The following is a 13,542-nucleotide window of genomic DNA, read 5'->3' as shown; positions in this document are numbered from 1 at the left end:
CATATGTAAGTTCAGTCCAGAAGTTTGTTTTTAGAAATGCTTTGAACTGAGGTGCCAAAGAATCCCCTCTGAGACTGAAAGACTTTTAGCTGCTAGCTTGGCCAACTCACCCCAGAATCTGCAAGCTTCTGCACTGGAATTGCCATGGTTCTGTGCTTCTGTGGATAACTATGAACCAGATTGGACCTCAGCTCGCTGTCCCATTGGTAAATGGCTCGGCAGGATGTAACAGAGGGAAGAATTTGTGTGAAATTGTACATTCGGGTGGTACTGCTGGGCAGAGAGCCCTTGGGACAGGAGCTGTGCTGCCTATAGCTGAGAAGAGCCCTCACTACACTAGCTCTTCTGCCTACAGGTCAGCAGACAGGGCTTCAGCTGCTCCTGGAGGAAACAACAACCAGCAAGAGGAAAAAGTGGCCTCTGCATCTGTTTTTTAGACACAAGGGTTTTAGCAGCTACAGAGACAAGCAATTCTCCTCAGTTCATGGCTGCAGAAAGGGATGCAGGTCCTTTGCTGTTTGCCAAGGGGCAGAGGCAGAGCCATCTTCTCCCCAACCCTTCACTTTCTCCACTTGTCACGTCCATTTTTCTGTGAGTTTTTTTCTTTGGAGGTTGCCCACTAATGTCTGCCCAACATTGGTGAAGTATGTTTTTTTTAATTTTCCGGTTATGTCTTATCTTCTTTAGAGTTATCTTTTTTCACCTTCTAACAAAGGCCTCACTGGTTACCAAAGCCTAGGAAAATCATATTTAGCCAGCTAGGCTGGGAAGTTTGCACTCCTTTAAATTTTTGTGCCTTTGCCTAAGCATGTCTAGTTTTTTTCCCTAATACAGCATTGCAGCCTGACCCTGTTGAGCAGAGCTGATCAGAGGAAGAGGGTGAAGGAAAGGCACATGGAGGCAGGAGTCATCTGAGGGTAAGGCAGGGCTCAGCTAACTCCTCCAGTGATGCTCTGCTGCTTTGCACGGAATGACGTTGGCACGGGATGATGTTGGCAGGCACAGACAGCAGATCACTCAGTGCTTCTCTTTGGAACAGAAGCTCAGAGCACAGTGGCACCCCCGGGATGAGAGACCACACTACCCCACAGTGTCCTGGGTCTGCAGGACCAGCTCTCTCCCTGGGAGAGAGAAGGCAGAAAGCTGCAGGTGGAACATCTAAAATGCTGCGGCGGGGTGCTGCACAAGAGGCCAGCAGCAACTGGCGTGGGGATACAGCATCTGCCTAACAAGGAATGCTTTCTCTGCAGCAGAGGCTGCTATGGACGGGGACCAGCCATGAATTTTCACAGCAGATGCGGTCCAAAGCATCGTCTCTGATGCTGGTGAGCGGAACTCATCCTTCAGGAGAAGAGGACCAGGATGTGATCTCATGTGGGATACAGAAAAGTGCATATGGGTCAATCTTACTGTCTTCGTGTTCAGGCAGGAGCAGGAAGAGATTGAAACCTGCAGGAAGACACGTGCAAAAGTTGCAGGTGAGGTGGAAGAGAAGCAAGGGAGAAAGGCAGCAGGATAAGGAAGTCCTAACAAAAGGAAGCAGAAGTCAAGAGACAGCAGGGAGATGGGCAGTGAGGACCATGCTGCAGACAGGACCATGGAGGGGGAATCTAAACAACAAACCTCAGCAAAGAGAGAAAGCAAAGGGCATGAAAACCATAGTGCAATGTGGCAAAAAGCCAGGAGGAGAAATCCTGACCTTGAGCTCAACAGGGCCAGGTACTCCCTGGCTCTGCTTCCCGTGATCTCAGGTTAATGTTTATTTGTGCCTGATCTTTCTTGCATCTCACGGTGTTTTTAGACATGTCCGAGCTCCAGCAGAAAGTGTTTAATCTACTGCCACATCAGACAAAGATCTAACTGTGAATGTTGAGGAAAATACCTTCTAGATAAGACATGGCCCAGTCTTCCAATTCCCTGCAACCTACAGCAAGTTAACATCTATCTGTGTACAGCTACAGGCCAAATGACAGAAGCTGCAACTGAGATTTGCCTTTCAGCAAGCCTAAGGGGACTGACCTTGTGAACAACAATGATGAAATGACTTTTCTACCTGCGTTTCTTATCTCTCAGAGAAGGTCAAGTCCATCTGGCAAGAAGCAGCAAATCATAGTCATATAACATAGTTATATGATTATATAACTACAATACTATAACTTAGTACCATAGTTATCGTGGTACTAAAACCACAACAAAACTATTTTACTATCTATTTTTATTTTTAAAATTGTGGATTCTCTGGATTGAGTTTTACAATGCTTTACTACTCAGAGAGGACTTTTCAAAGCTTGACAAGGAAAAAGCGGCAATCCAGACTGTTTCTGTTTCTCCTGTGAGCTAAAAATAATTTTCCAATTTGGGGACAAAATCCAACACTTTTTTTTCTGAGAATACTGGAAAAAGATGACTTTAATGTTGGCTGTTGTGCAGACCACTGAGAAGTGAAGTCCTTAGAGGCTTTGACTTGAAGGTATATTGAAAACTGACCAAAAACATGAGAAGGATGCTTCCGGAGAGATGAGTGAGGAGAGGCAGCCTTTTGTGCCCCCAGCAGTCACCGGCAGGACTGCAATTCAAGACATGATGTTTGCCCTGTCAAGAGATGGGCCAAGTTTGAGCAAGGCGCAAAGCTATCGTGGCTGTACTGCTCTCAGGGACCAAGGGAGCATCTCCTAGTAAAGAATTTGCAATGTCACTTCTAGTAAGCAGGCTCAGACTGCCTGACCGGGATCAGATGCTGGCTGGGTAATAAAAGAGGAAAGCAAAAAACGTTGGAAGAAAAGCAGTTTTGCCTCTGACCCAGGTCTGGGGGGACCTTATGCCCAGGACTACTTGGGATTAGTATTTGAGCATTTCCAGCTCCCTTGTGCTGGGGGTGACAGAGCGATGAGCTGGGGCAGGGTTGTTGTCTGCTATTCTGCAATCAAGGGGTGTCTGGCAATCCAAAAGGCAACAGAAAAGACAGAAAAGAGCAACAAGCCACAAAATGAACCAAAGTAATTGAAAAAAAAAAGCACAGAAAACCATTTTTATGAATCTGTGATTTATTTTCTCCGCACCAAATGTGGAGGAGAAAAGAGGAATTAATTCAAAACACACCCTATGCTAAAGCCACCAGAAAAGAAATCTTGAATTGTTCCAGAAAGGCTGGCAGCAAAGTCAGCAAGAGAAGAGACCATAACTATTGTCGAGAGGCAGCAGTCCCCAGGCTCCTGAGGGGCCAGGGTAAGCACTGCTGGAGATCCTCACCTCCACCTTGACCATAGCAAGCAGCAGCTATGCAGGCAGGAAGGAGCAGGCAGGCATGAGTGCTTCATCGCCAGCATGACATCAGAAGTACCGTGGGGTTTCCAAACCTTGCCCATTCAAAAGCAGCGAGCACATTAGTCCTGCAGGTAGCTCTGCTGGGTACAGGGACTGGCTGGCAGAAGGGTGCTTTAGCAAAGGGACAGTCTGACCCCAGGGGAAGTTTTGGAGCTGAGCTCCAAGCCCAGAGCTGCTTCTTGCTGCTTGGAGTATTTTACTTACCTCTAGAGTCTCCTGTTTAAGCCTTTCATCCCTCTCTGCCAAGAGATGCACAGGTGTGGGATTGACAAGAACAGTGAAAAACAACCCTGCTGCAGTACTAGGTGAGGAGAAGACAGGCAATAACAGAAAATCGTAGTATAATTCACTAAATATATTAGTTACACAAGAGGGAAATCCATAGGAAACCAGAATTTCCTATGAGCGCCTGTAAAGGAATAAAACCTGATGCCTTCTTGGAAAGTCTTACAACTTCCAACCCTGATGAAAAATGCTCTTGGCATTTTTCTTACCCGACTCGGTAGCAGGGCTGCCAACTTGGAAGGGTGCACAGGGCACCGGCCACCACAAGGCTGAAGATGGAGGGCCAAGTGTCCAGTCCCAATTCATGATCCAAAGGCAGCAACGGGAAGAGAAGCAGGACCAACAGAAAAGACTCCAATTTGATGTAGATTTTAAAATGTCTTACTAGTACAAGACATTCCATGGATTTGTGTACGTGGGGGCAGTTTGTTTTTAGGCTGAACTCCCCTGCAGAGGTACCTGGTTTGAACGTGTGCGCAAAGTCCCTGTCCCAAGCCGTGTCCTGTTCCCAGCCTCGTTGGCTCAGTTTCTGATGATTCAGACCTGAAAGGAAGTTGCCCTTTTGTTTCTGAGCTGGCTGTTTATGGCGATTACCCATTCATGCTTTGATCATGCAGCTACACAAACAGGTCACGGTGACGGGGCTCAGAAGTTCGCTGAAGCTACGCAGATTCCTTCAGCTCGTTGGTAGCCATCAGAAAGATTATTTGATGACCTTTTTTCTGATACAAGCTGCTCAGTCACCTGAGAACAATTATTATTTTTGTCCATATCGGTGTTCCTCATGGAAATAAATTTTTCTTCAACACTTGGCACTGGGGCTATGGATGTTGTTGCTGCTGGAGAACCTTTGCCTCCCTCTGTGACGCCGCTGGCCCAACGGGCACACGGAAGGTCCTGAGTCCTGCACTTTGTTGCTTGCCTTGTGTTCCTCACTGAACACCGTGGGTTTGGTATGCTCAGTAAGCATGGTATTTGAGATACTTTGCTACATAAATAAAAGTCTGATCAATGGTTCAAACCTTTATTATGCAGCCACGTGTACTTTGTCCATGCGTCCTCCAAGCCCTAAAAATGACATACCACGCGCCAGCCCTGTGCCACAACCCCCAGGGGAGGGATGCTGAGCCACGTGCCACCCTCGCCAGGTACAAGGTGTCACCAGCATCGCTCTTAGTACCACTTAATGTGCTCCCAGAGGACCTTTGCCTCTCCCGGATGCCCTCCCAGCCTCCCCAAGGAAGGTACACCACGGGCCCGCATCCCACGGGCCCCGGCCCTGCTCCAGGAAGGAGCCTCGGGCTCGCTAGTGGCCTCAGCCCGGGCTCCTGGGGCCGGCCACCATCCCCCGGGGCTGGGAGTGGAGCAGGGGCGATAGCGGCTCCCCAGGAGGCTGCCGGGGCGCGGGATCCCACCCGGGCCAGGGCCCTGGGCCAGGGCCTCCGGCTAGGCCAGGCCAGGCCAGGCCCGGCCCCGGCGCCTCAGGCCCTCATCGGCCCACGGCGGCGGCGCGGCCGGGACTTGTTCCCGTCCCGTCCTCTCGCGAGAAACTTGCGTCACGAGGCCACCGCCGTATCCTTCCGCGCTCTCCCCCTCCCCCTTCTGGAGAGTTCTGCACGGCGGACGCAGGACAAATAGTCCCCGCCGTCCGCCGCTCCTCCTTTCTCCCGCCCGGCCCTCCCCCTTCGCGCCTGGCCCGGTCTGGGCCCCCGTCGCGGCGGCCGCCTCCGCGCCGCCGACCGCCCGCCATCCGGCGGCGGAGCGCGGACCCGGGCGTAAGGGGCGCCGCAGGCGGAGTGATACGCGGAAGGCCGGCGAGGAGGCGCCAGCGCATAAAGACGCGGCGGAGGGATGCGGTAGGAGCTGCGGCAGCGGCAGCCAGCTCCAGCCTCAGCGGCCCCGCCGGGGGAGCAGCGCGCCAGGCCGGCCCGCCCGCAGGCCCCCCGCCCCTGCCGCCGCCTTCTGGGGGGGCCTCCTCCCCTCCCCCCTTCTCTCTCTCCTTCCCCCTCCCCTTCCCCCCTTCCCCCCCCCCCCAGCGCCGCCGCCGCCTCCGCGCTCCTCCTCTCCCCCCCCTTGGAAAATAGTCCCCGTGGGCTGCCCCCCTCCCCGCCCGCCCCTCCTCGCCGCCTCGCGCACACAATGGCGCTGAAGAGAATCCACAAGGTAAGGGCCGGGCCGGGCCGGGCCCCGCCGCCCGCACCGCGCCCGCTCCGCGGCCGCCCGAGCGCTCGCCTTACATAAGCCGGGTAGGCCGCCGCGGCCGCCCCGGGCCTGGCAGGGAGGGAAGGCTGGGCCCTGCCGCGGCGGCGCGGGGTCCCTCCGGTGCCGGCCTCGGCTGGGGGGCTGCGGGCGCCTTTTCCCCGCCCGCGCTGAGGGGACGGGCGGCCCCGCCGCCAGGAGAGGCGGCAGGCGGGCCCGGGGAGGTGGGAGCGGAGGAGGAGACGTTCCCCGGCTCCCCTCGGCGGCGCGGCTGCCGGAGCGGACGCGGGGGCTCCGGCCCGGCCTGCCGGGGCGCTTTGTTCCCCCGGGGAGGTTCCTCCTCACCGGGGCTGGGTGGGGCCGTGCCCCGTCCCCGGCGGCTGTGACCCCCGCGGGGAGGCCGGGGCCGGCGGTGGTCCCGGCGGCCGGGCCCCTCCGAAGCAACGTGGCCCCGGGCCGGGGGGCCGCGAGGGGGCGCCGGCGCCGGGGCAGGGCCGGGCCGCGGGCCCGGGGGTGGGCAGCAGCCGCCGCCAGCTGTTGCGGCTTGAGGGGGTGCTCCTCGCCCTCGGGAAGCGCTCGGGGCGTGGAAGCGGACACGCGTGGGGGTAGCGAGGAGCCCCGCGCCGGAGCGGGGCCGCCGCTCCGGGGAGGAGGTGCCCGGCGGAGAGAGGCGCTGCCCGCGCTGAAGTTTTGTCGTAGCTCCTGGTGGAAGGCTTCTCTCATCCCTCGCCGAGCGGCGGCCTTGGTATTGGGTATTGAAGCGCTAAGCGTAGTGAACTTGTCACGTTTAACTAGTCAAAATAGCGTGATTTATTGTTTTAATGGAGCCAGTGCTGTTCTACAACCTGAGTTATCTAGCAGACTTGTAGGGAGAGGTGTGCGAGGTGCCTTCTCCTCCCAGAGCAGGAGGTGCACCGCACTTGGTGGCCTAGCCTTTCAGAAAAACACTGGTGCTGAATCTCTTGTAGTCTTAAAACTGTACTTTGCTTGATCATCATGGTATCTTTCACCAGGAAAACCCCCCTCTATTTAAGAGGGGAATATCCAAGTACGCTTTTATTATCTTGGTGAGTCAGGCAGGGAATTTATATCCTTTTTCCCCCAAAAGGTAGCTGTGAGTTTGAGGTCCATGTGCAAGGTTCAGGTGCAGAAGCCAGTTCTTCCATAGGGTTTTTGGTCTCGATTACTGTGTCGATCTAATTTTTTGTCTCGAACCAGATGTGAACCTGCTACCTAATATTTAAGATCAGTTTGCTAGCTCTGTTTTGTTACATATGTAGCGTTGGGTTTGGCTTGTGTGTTAATGTCTTTGCTTTGATTGTAGGTTATCTTGAAGTTTTTGTGAAGCTTCGTGTGTCGTACTGATCAAATTAAAGCGAAGGTGGGGAAGAAAATTGAAGAGAGCTTGAAGGCTTGCGTATGCTCATGGAATAGGTAGAGCTTGAAAGGGAAAGATTTTGAGTGTGATTTTTAGTGTATTGAAATTTCCAGATAAGTGTATGGTAGCAGATTATGTAAGGAAGTTGTGCTCCAGCTGAGCATCGCTTGTCTGCAATGTTCTGCCACTTACTTTAGTGATACTCAGTACAATGTGAAGGCGCGTGAAGGCCCACGTTTGTGGGCTTGCAGGTGTCTTGAAAGAGCGCTTTCTTCTTGGGAGCGGGTTGTGTGCCTGCCATCAGAACAGACCTAGGAGGCACAGCAGTGAACGCTGAACAGGGTAAATGTGACTGCTGGGAACAGGGGGGACAGAGGTGGTGCAGGGCTTTTGTGGGGAGGGTATATCTTCTATCAGGTAACTCGGGAAGCTGGAAAAGCTGCTTTATTGTAGTTTAGTGTGTGCTGAGGTTCAGGGTTCAATGCTCTCTCAGAGCACTTCTGTTTCTAGTCTGTATTTTTTAACAGGAGAGAAGCTGAATGTGTTGAGTCTTTGTTAACACTGGGTGCTCATGGACTGATTCTTCATGCTGCTTTTCGAAGATAAAGAATCCTGAGGGATAATGGGGACTGTGTACGGTTACGAGAGTCTTTAAAGCCCTGGGATGTAGTGTGAGAGCATTGCCCAAGCAGTGGTGTATATTGAGCTCTGCAAAGTACCAAGTGTTTCAGTGGAGTAAGAGTAGTGGCTGTTGAGGAAAAGGAAGATGATAGGGCTGTAGGCCACGCTTCCAACAGAAACAAAGTATGTGAAGGGAAATAAAACCACTTTTTCTAGCAGTCCAGGTGCTTTAAAAGTTAGATGGGAGTTAAGCTACAGACTAGAAAGGAGCATTCTTAATTTGAGTTACTGTGGTTGTCTTGCTCAACTACCTAAGTAGTGATCACTGGTTGTTTACGCTCCAGCTATTTTAAACGCTGTGGAGAGTGTTCGTATCATTGTCTTGTTTTTGTTCTGGTGTCTGGAAAAGCAGTGGTATCTTCTGCATAGTGACCATCCGTGTCAGGATAACAAGGGGAAAAGCAAGCTTCCAGCCTTTGCTGTTGCACCTTGTGGCAAGAACAAAAGCCTGCAGAATGTGGATTAAGTAGAAATAATCCCAATAGACTTGAGTACAAAGAAGCAATGGAAAGGAAAGCTGCTACTTAGGCATTTTTAGAAGGTATTATCAGTCTTACACATCAGTGTTCAGGTCTCAATCTTGCCAGTGGCTCTTGTACTTGGCAGTTTGTTTTATGCTCAACCACAGACTACGAGGTTTTCTCCAAAGATTTTGTGTCTTTGAATGATGTAGGGATGAGAACTTCAAAAACAAGCAGAAAATCCCAAGAGTAAACCTTTGATACAGTGTCAGCAGTGTTACCTGAAATGGCCTCTTGCGTGTTGAACTCCTCTGGGCTAGAAGAGGGGAAGAACAAGAAGTTGTTTGCAGCTGGGTAAGTAGTGTTGTTGCTGATGTGTGAGGTAGCGCAAAAACCTGCGTGGTCTGTCCCAGCGTGTCTCTGGCGGCACAGTTGGTCTTGGGGTTGTCCAGAGACTCGATCCCGGGATAATGTATCTGCACGAAGCAGCAGCAGCTGTTCTTTAAGCAGATGCTCTGAAAGAGCTTGGACTTGAGACCTGCTATCAGATTGCTGCTTGTATTATTCACCGCAGTCTTTCAGGCAGCAGTGTTCTTCATTCTTGCTGAGGTGCTTACTGGGACACAGGTCTAAAACTTGGAACTCTTTTCTTGTGAGAAATGTTTGGGATGTAAGCAATGATGTCCCCATAAAATGTGAGGACAACAATGAAGCGTAACAATTTCATTGTTATTTTTATATCTATAACAGTGATATTTTTATCATGGATTTATTCTGTAAGAAATGCAATGTGAAGATATTCAGAGGTAGGATGGGAGTGATACTGGAGGGCCATAATGAACAGCTTCCATTTTAAGATTTAAGCCAAAGTGCTTTGCATTCAGCTGCATCCCCATCTGTGTTGTTTATCTTTAGCAGATACGTTACCTATAACTGAATAACTAGGGCACCTTTTGGAGTTACTTTGGATGGGAGAGCAAGTAAAAGGTTACTTCATTGTCTTTTATGGGCTTTTGTATATGAACTACTTGACGGATCCTACAGTGAGGGGAAAGGGGAAATTGGGAGCTGTACTTCAGCCCTGCTGAAGTAAAACACTTTTATATAGCAGGGGAGCGGTGGCTTGTTACCTGTTTTCTGGGCCTGTATTTTATAAGCAGTACTGCTTTGCAGAACTAAACTATATTCCAGTGATATCCCTGTTCAGCTGCTGAAGGTGATGGGCTTGCCTGTAGTCCAGAGCTCATTGATCTCCCAAGATACTTAAGTATCAATCACTTCTGCCAAAATGAGCACTACCTGCAGATAGCATGCAGTAGACTTATTGCCTAATTGAACAGTGTTAGTGTTAATGTTGTTATGAGAGTAGAGTGCACGCTACCTGGGCTGAGCAAAGTTTGTGTTATTTCTGCACTACCAGTTCTGCTTTACAGCAGCCAGTGGGAACAACTTGGTCCTTCCGTTACAGCCTCTTGCGATGTTCATGGAGCTGCCAGCGCAGCCCATCTGTGTGAAATATCTTGTGTGTCGCTGGTACAGAGAATACTGGTTAAGCTTCTGTTAGCTAGCTAGCTTTTTGATACTCAGATTCCACACCAGGAGGAAGTTCTACATTGCTTTAGTGTTCTTGCTGTTCAGGCTTTAAAAAAATAAAAAGATGGCAGTTACATCAGAGCTTGTTTATAACATGAACCTTGGTTATTACTGTATTTCATACAGCTTGACTTTTCTCATGCTGCTCACTTAACTGCTTGCCTTCTAACTTTTGCAGAGTCTTATAAGAAGTCAAAGTCAGTGGATCTGAGCCATTTCAAGATTGAAAAAGCAGATTCTGCCAAAGGGAAAGGATTAAAATCCTTCTGAAGATTAAAATGCTTCTGTTAATAGGGTAGTAGCCTTAGAATGGCAGATACTCTGGAATTGCAAAAGTCCTGTAGACCAGGAGAGCACCTATGGATGCTGTAGGCAATCGGTGATCTGACCTTGGTATGTATGTGTGAGTGCTGCCTTGTACAGAGAGACTGCTTGGCAAGTAGAGAGCAGAGTTGTGTGAAATGCGTGGTGGATATAGGCTCTCATGCCTCATCCTACACAGTACCTTTTGTGACAGGTAAAGGTAGAACCTGCTGGCCCAAGGAACCTGCAGCAGGCTCTTGCCCAACCTAATGCCTGCCTCGGACCTGTGCAGGTAGCTGGCAGCTGCTTGTCTGTGCTGTGGTCCTGCTGCTGAGGTAAGGTGGAGTGCTGTCGATTTGACTTGGGCCCTGATTCCATATTGCTTGGCACTGCTCTGTTGAAAGCTGCTAACAATTCATGGTTAAGTGGCTGAAAGTTCCTTTCTGGTTAAATAAATCACAATTTTGTAACGCAGCCCTAGACTGCTTGTCACAGAAGGGTTTGGGGCTTCAGGCAAATAACCTTGCTAAAGTCGGATTAAAAGCTTGTTTTGCTGTCAGGTTGCTGCTGTAAGTGAAAATTAGGCTTATAATCAAGCTCATGATGAGTCTCTGAGTAAATTACAGTTTGAAAACAGCTCAAACCGGAGTAGGGAGGAAAGACCATGGAGTCCAAGCTAAAAGGATTTTGGGTAATCTTTGACCATTTGGAGGCCTACATCTAGTGTGTTGGAGTGTATTTGGGGAACTCTACTGCGTACCAAGGTTTATTAGAATTGCTGGAACTGACTACCAAAGGATGCTGGCTTTTTACTTGCTTGGTTGGCTTCTTGATGGTGCCAGTTATGTTGGTTATTCTTACTAAAGGCTGTATGAGCATTAACTTAATCCTTAGAACTAGTCTTGTCTTCTGGCCAGAGCAGTTTTTACCAGAAACATGTTAGACTGGAGAGGGAATTGTTGTCTACAGGAATAAATTGAACTTCTCTATGAAATGTCTTCGGAGTTTACAACTAAAACTAAACATAACTTGAAACATGTGCAGAGTTAAACTTTAAGGTAAGACTTAAAACAGTTGTGTTAATAGTGTTTTAAAAACTTGTGCAGTTTGTGAGCTCTTTGGTCAAGATGCATTTTAAATGCAACGTACTAGCTGCTGGGAAGTAAACTATAATGAGGAGGGTAGCAGCTAATGAGAGCGGGAGTCTGAGTGAGACTTGTGGCTTTCCTGTGTGCCCTGAGGCTTCACTGGCAGCTGATGCCTTTCGTGACTTGGGAAGCACAGCTAGGGGGTCTGTGGCATAAGCACACTCCATCTTCCTTAAAATGCTTTCCTGGAACCCCTGGGTAGGGGTGTGTTTTGTTGGGAACTTATGAACACAATTAAATCTGCTTTTGGAGCCCAAATGGTAGTTTCTTGTGTGAGTTTTGTAGCTTTTAGGATATCTAGTTCATGAATGTAATGGTAGTAGTCTCATTCAACTTGGCCTTTGGGCAAGACACCTTGAACTTTGCTTTGCACCATGCTTCCACTTCCTCATTTTTACTGAGGAACTAATTAATACATTTAACTGTAAGATGGGCCAGGTTAATGGTTTGAACTGCGGCAATGGGCCCAACCCCAGTGGTATTTTGCTGTAGATGAGAGGGCAGAAACTTTAGGTTCTGTAAGGTGGCTTTCTGGCTGAAGGCAGTTCATGGTGAGGTAGCCTCCTGGGAGCTGAAAAACTCAAGGCTGTCTGATTCTTAGCTTTTAAGTTCCTAAAGTGAAACTTTCTACATGTTGCTTGAGGATTAGAAACAGTCTCAAATGGTAACCAGCTACAGCTTTCTTCAGGTATTGGTTTAAAATCAGCGTTGTCAAGATTAGGCTTGATCATTGACCAACAAGCTTTCCCAGATCGTGGGGAAATAGAGCAAGCCTTGCACTTAGGGTCTGATACATGCAGTAATGGCTGGATTGTAGATGATACCAAACTGTAATTGAATCTTCCATGTATTAGGAGTTCCAGTTTTATGTGAACTCCAGAGTTTCTTGTTCTGAGTTATAAACCAGCTGGTTTTCAGTCTTCCTCAGCAACATCTGGAAACAAAGACCTCACTAGGTCTGGTGTTGTGCTAGCACTACCTTGGAAACTGCACAGGAGTTCTCAAAAGGCAAAGTAACATCTTAGATGCAGAAGCTTGGCACTGTGCTGCAGTAGTGGATGCTCCTCTCCGTTTGTACCTGAATAAATGCAGCTACAGGTAGCTACCACTTCTGTTTTTAAACTTGGCTCTGCAGCTCTGCCAAGTGAGTAGTGGAAGTCTTAATAGCATGCCAGCATCTTGAAGAGAATGGCATGTTAAAGCAATCATCTGTGCCCTGCCAGGAAATTTAGTAATGTGTTAGCCTCTCCAGTGTGCAGAGGTAACTGGTGGTCTACTGCAGTTAGTGGCTGTGCTCCAGAGGTGTCTTGTGGAGGTTAAACTTCCTCGTTGTTATCCAAGCTGTTGTTCTGCAAAAGCTGGGAGGTTTTGTATTGCAGGGGCTTGAATTGAGAGTTGTTGCTAAACTTTTCCAAGTGCAAGGAGCTTATGGATTGCTTTTTACATGGGCCTTTTAATCTGTGATGTTTCAGTCTGTGGGTTTATAGAGCAGAACCTGAAATGCTGCTGTGGGTGAGAGCTGCATCACTGAGACAAGTGGTATGAGTGTTCGTTGTAAGTCATCTCTTTCCAGTGAGATACTATACGCACTTCAGAAAACCGAAGTATTCCTTCTAGCTGGACCTGAAGATTGAAGAGAAAGAGTAATTTGATGAGAAACAAGGCTGCTACTAGCTGAACTTCATTGTTGCCTCTGCATCTGTTGTGAGACTTACCTTATGTGGTATCACTGAAGGTGTGGTGTTTGATCCAATTTGGTGGAGCAGTGATTTTGAGGAGTGGGATGTAGGGTGAGTGTTGGGGCAGCTTTGCAGCTGTGTGTTCTACTAGCTGGTAGAATTATGTGCTCAAGCTGCAGCTTGTCTTTGTAACTATTTCCCTTTTATAGTAGGGAAGGTGTATGCTAGGTTCTTCGATATAATCCATAGTAGGTTGTGGTCTTACATGGAAAGCATGGATTCTTACAGTTTTACTCCTTCCAAGTCTAGTGTTGTTTCATCATATTTATGCATAAAATGGGAGTGAAGGGGATGAGAAGTGGAAGAGAGGTTTAGATGTGTTTGGGTTTTTTTAGTAGATGTGTTCGGGGTTTTGAGTACTGTGGCATTAAATTGTCTTTTCCAGAAGATTAGGGTCCAATAGCATTTGGAAGTGGACTGTACGGTATATA

General features: G+C 49.1%; 1 protein-coding gene across 7 annotated transcripts in view; it reads left to right on the top strand.

The window, feature by feature from the left end:
* The first annotated feature begins 3,736 nt into the window (after window positions 1-3,736).
* UBE2D2 (ubiquitin conjugating enzyme E2 D2) overlaps window positions 3,737-13,542 on the top strand; it is a 35,682-nt gene continuing 25,876 nt past the window's right edge. For 2 of the 7 annotated variants that reach the window (XM_087760217.1, XM_087760215.1), the window contains exons 1-2: window positions 8,541-8,682; window positions 10,100-10,314. Coding sequence is in view for 1 of the 7 variants with exons in the window: in XM_087760214.1 (XP_087616340.1) it covers window positions 5,749-5,772 (24 nt within the window). In the remaining 6 variants the exon portion in view is untranslated. Of the gene's footprint in view, window positions 5,773-6,312; window positions 6,554-8,540; window positions 8,683-10,099; window positions 10,315-10,438; window positions 10,560-13,542 lie in introns of those variants that run through there. The other 5 variants (XM_087760218.1, XM_087760216.1, XM_087760214.1 and 2 more) reach the window with 5 other exon arrangements.

Source organism: Nipponia nippon, unplaced genomic scaffold (assembly GCF_047370975.1).
Source record: "Nipponia nippon isolate SJK-2023a ecotype South Korea unplaced genomic scaffold, ASM4737097v1 scaffold_21, whole genome shotgun sequence".
NCBI lineage: Eukaryota > Metazoa > Chordata > Aves > Pelecaniformes > Threskiornithidae > Nipponia > Nipponia nippon.
This window is presented reverse-complemented; position numbering and strand designations above follow the sequence as displayed.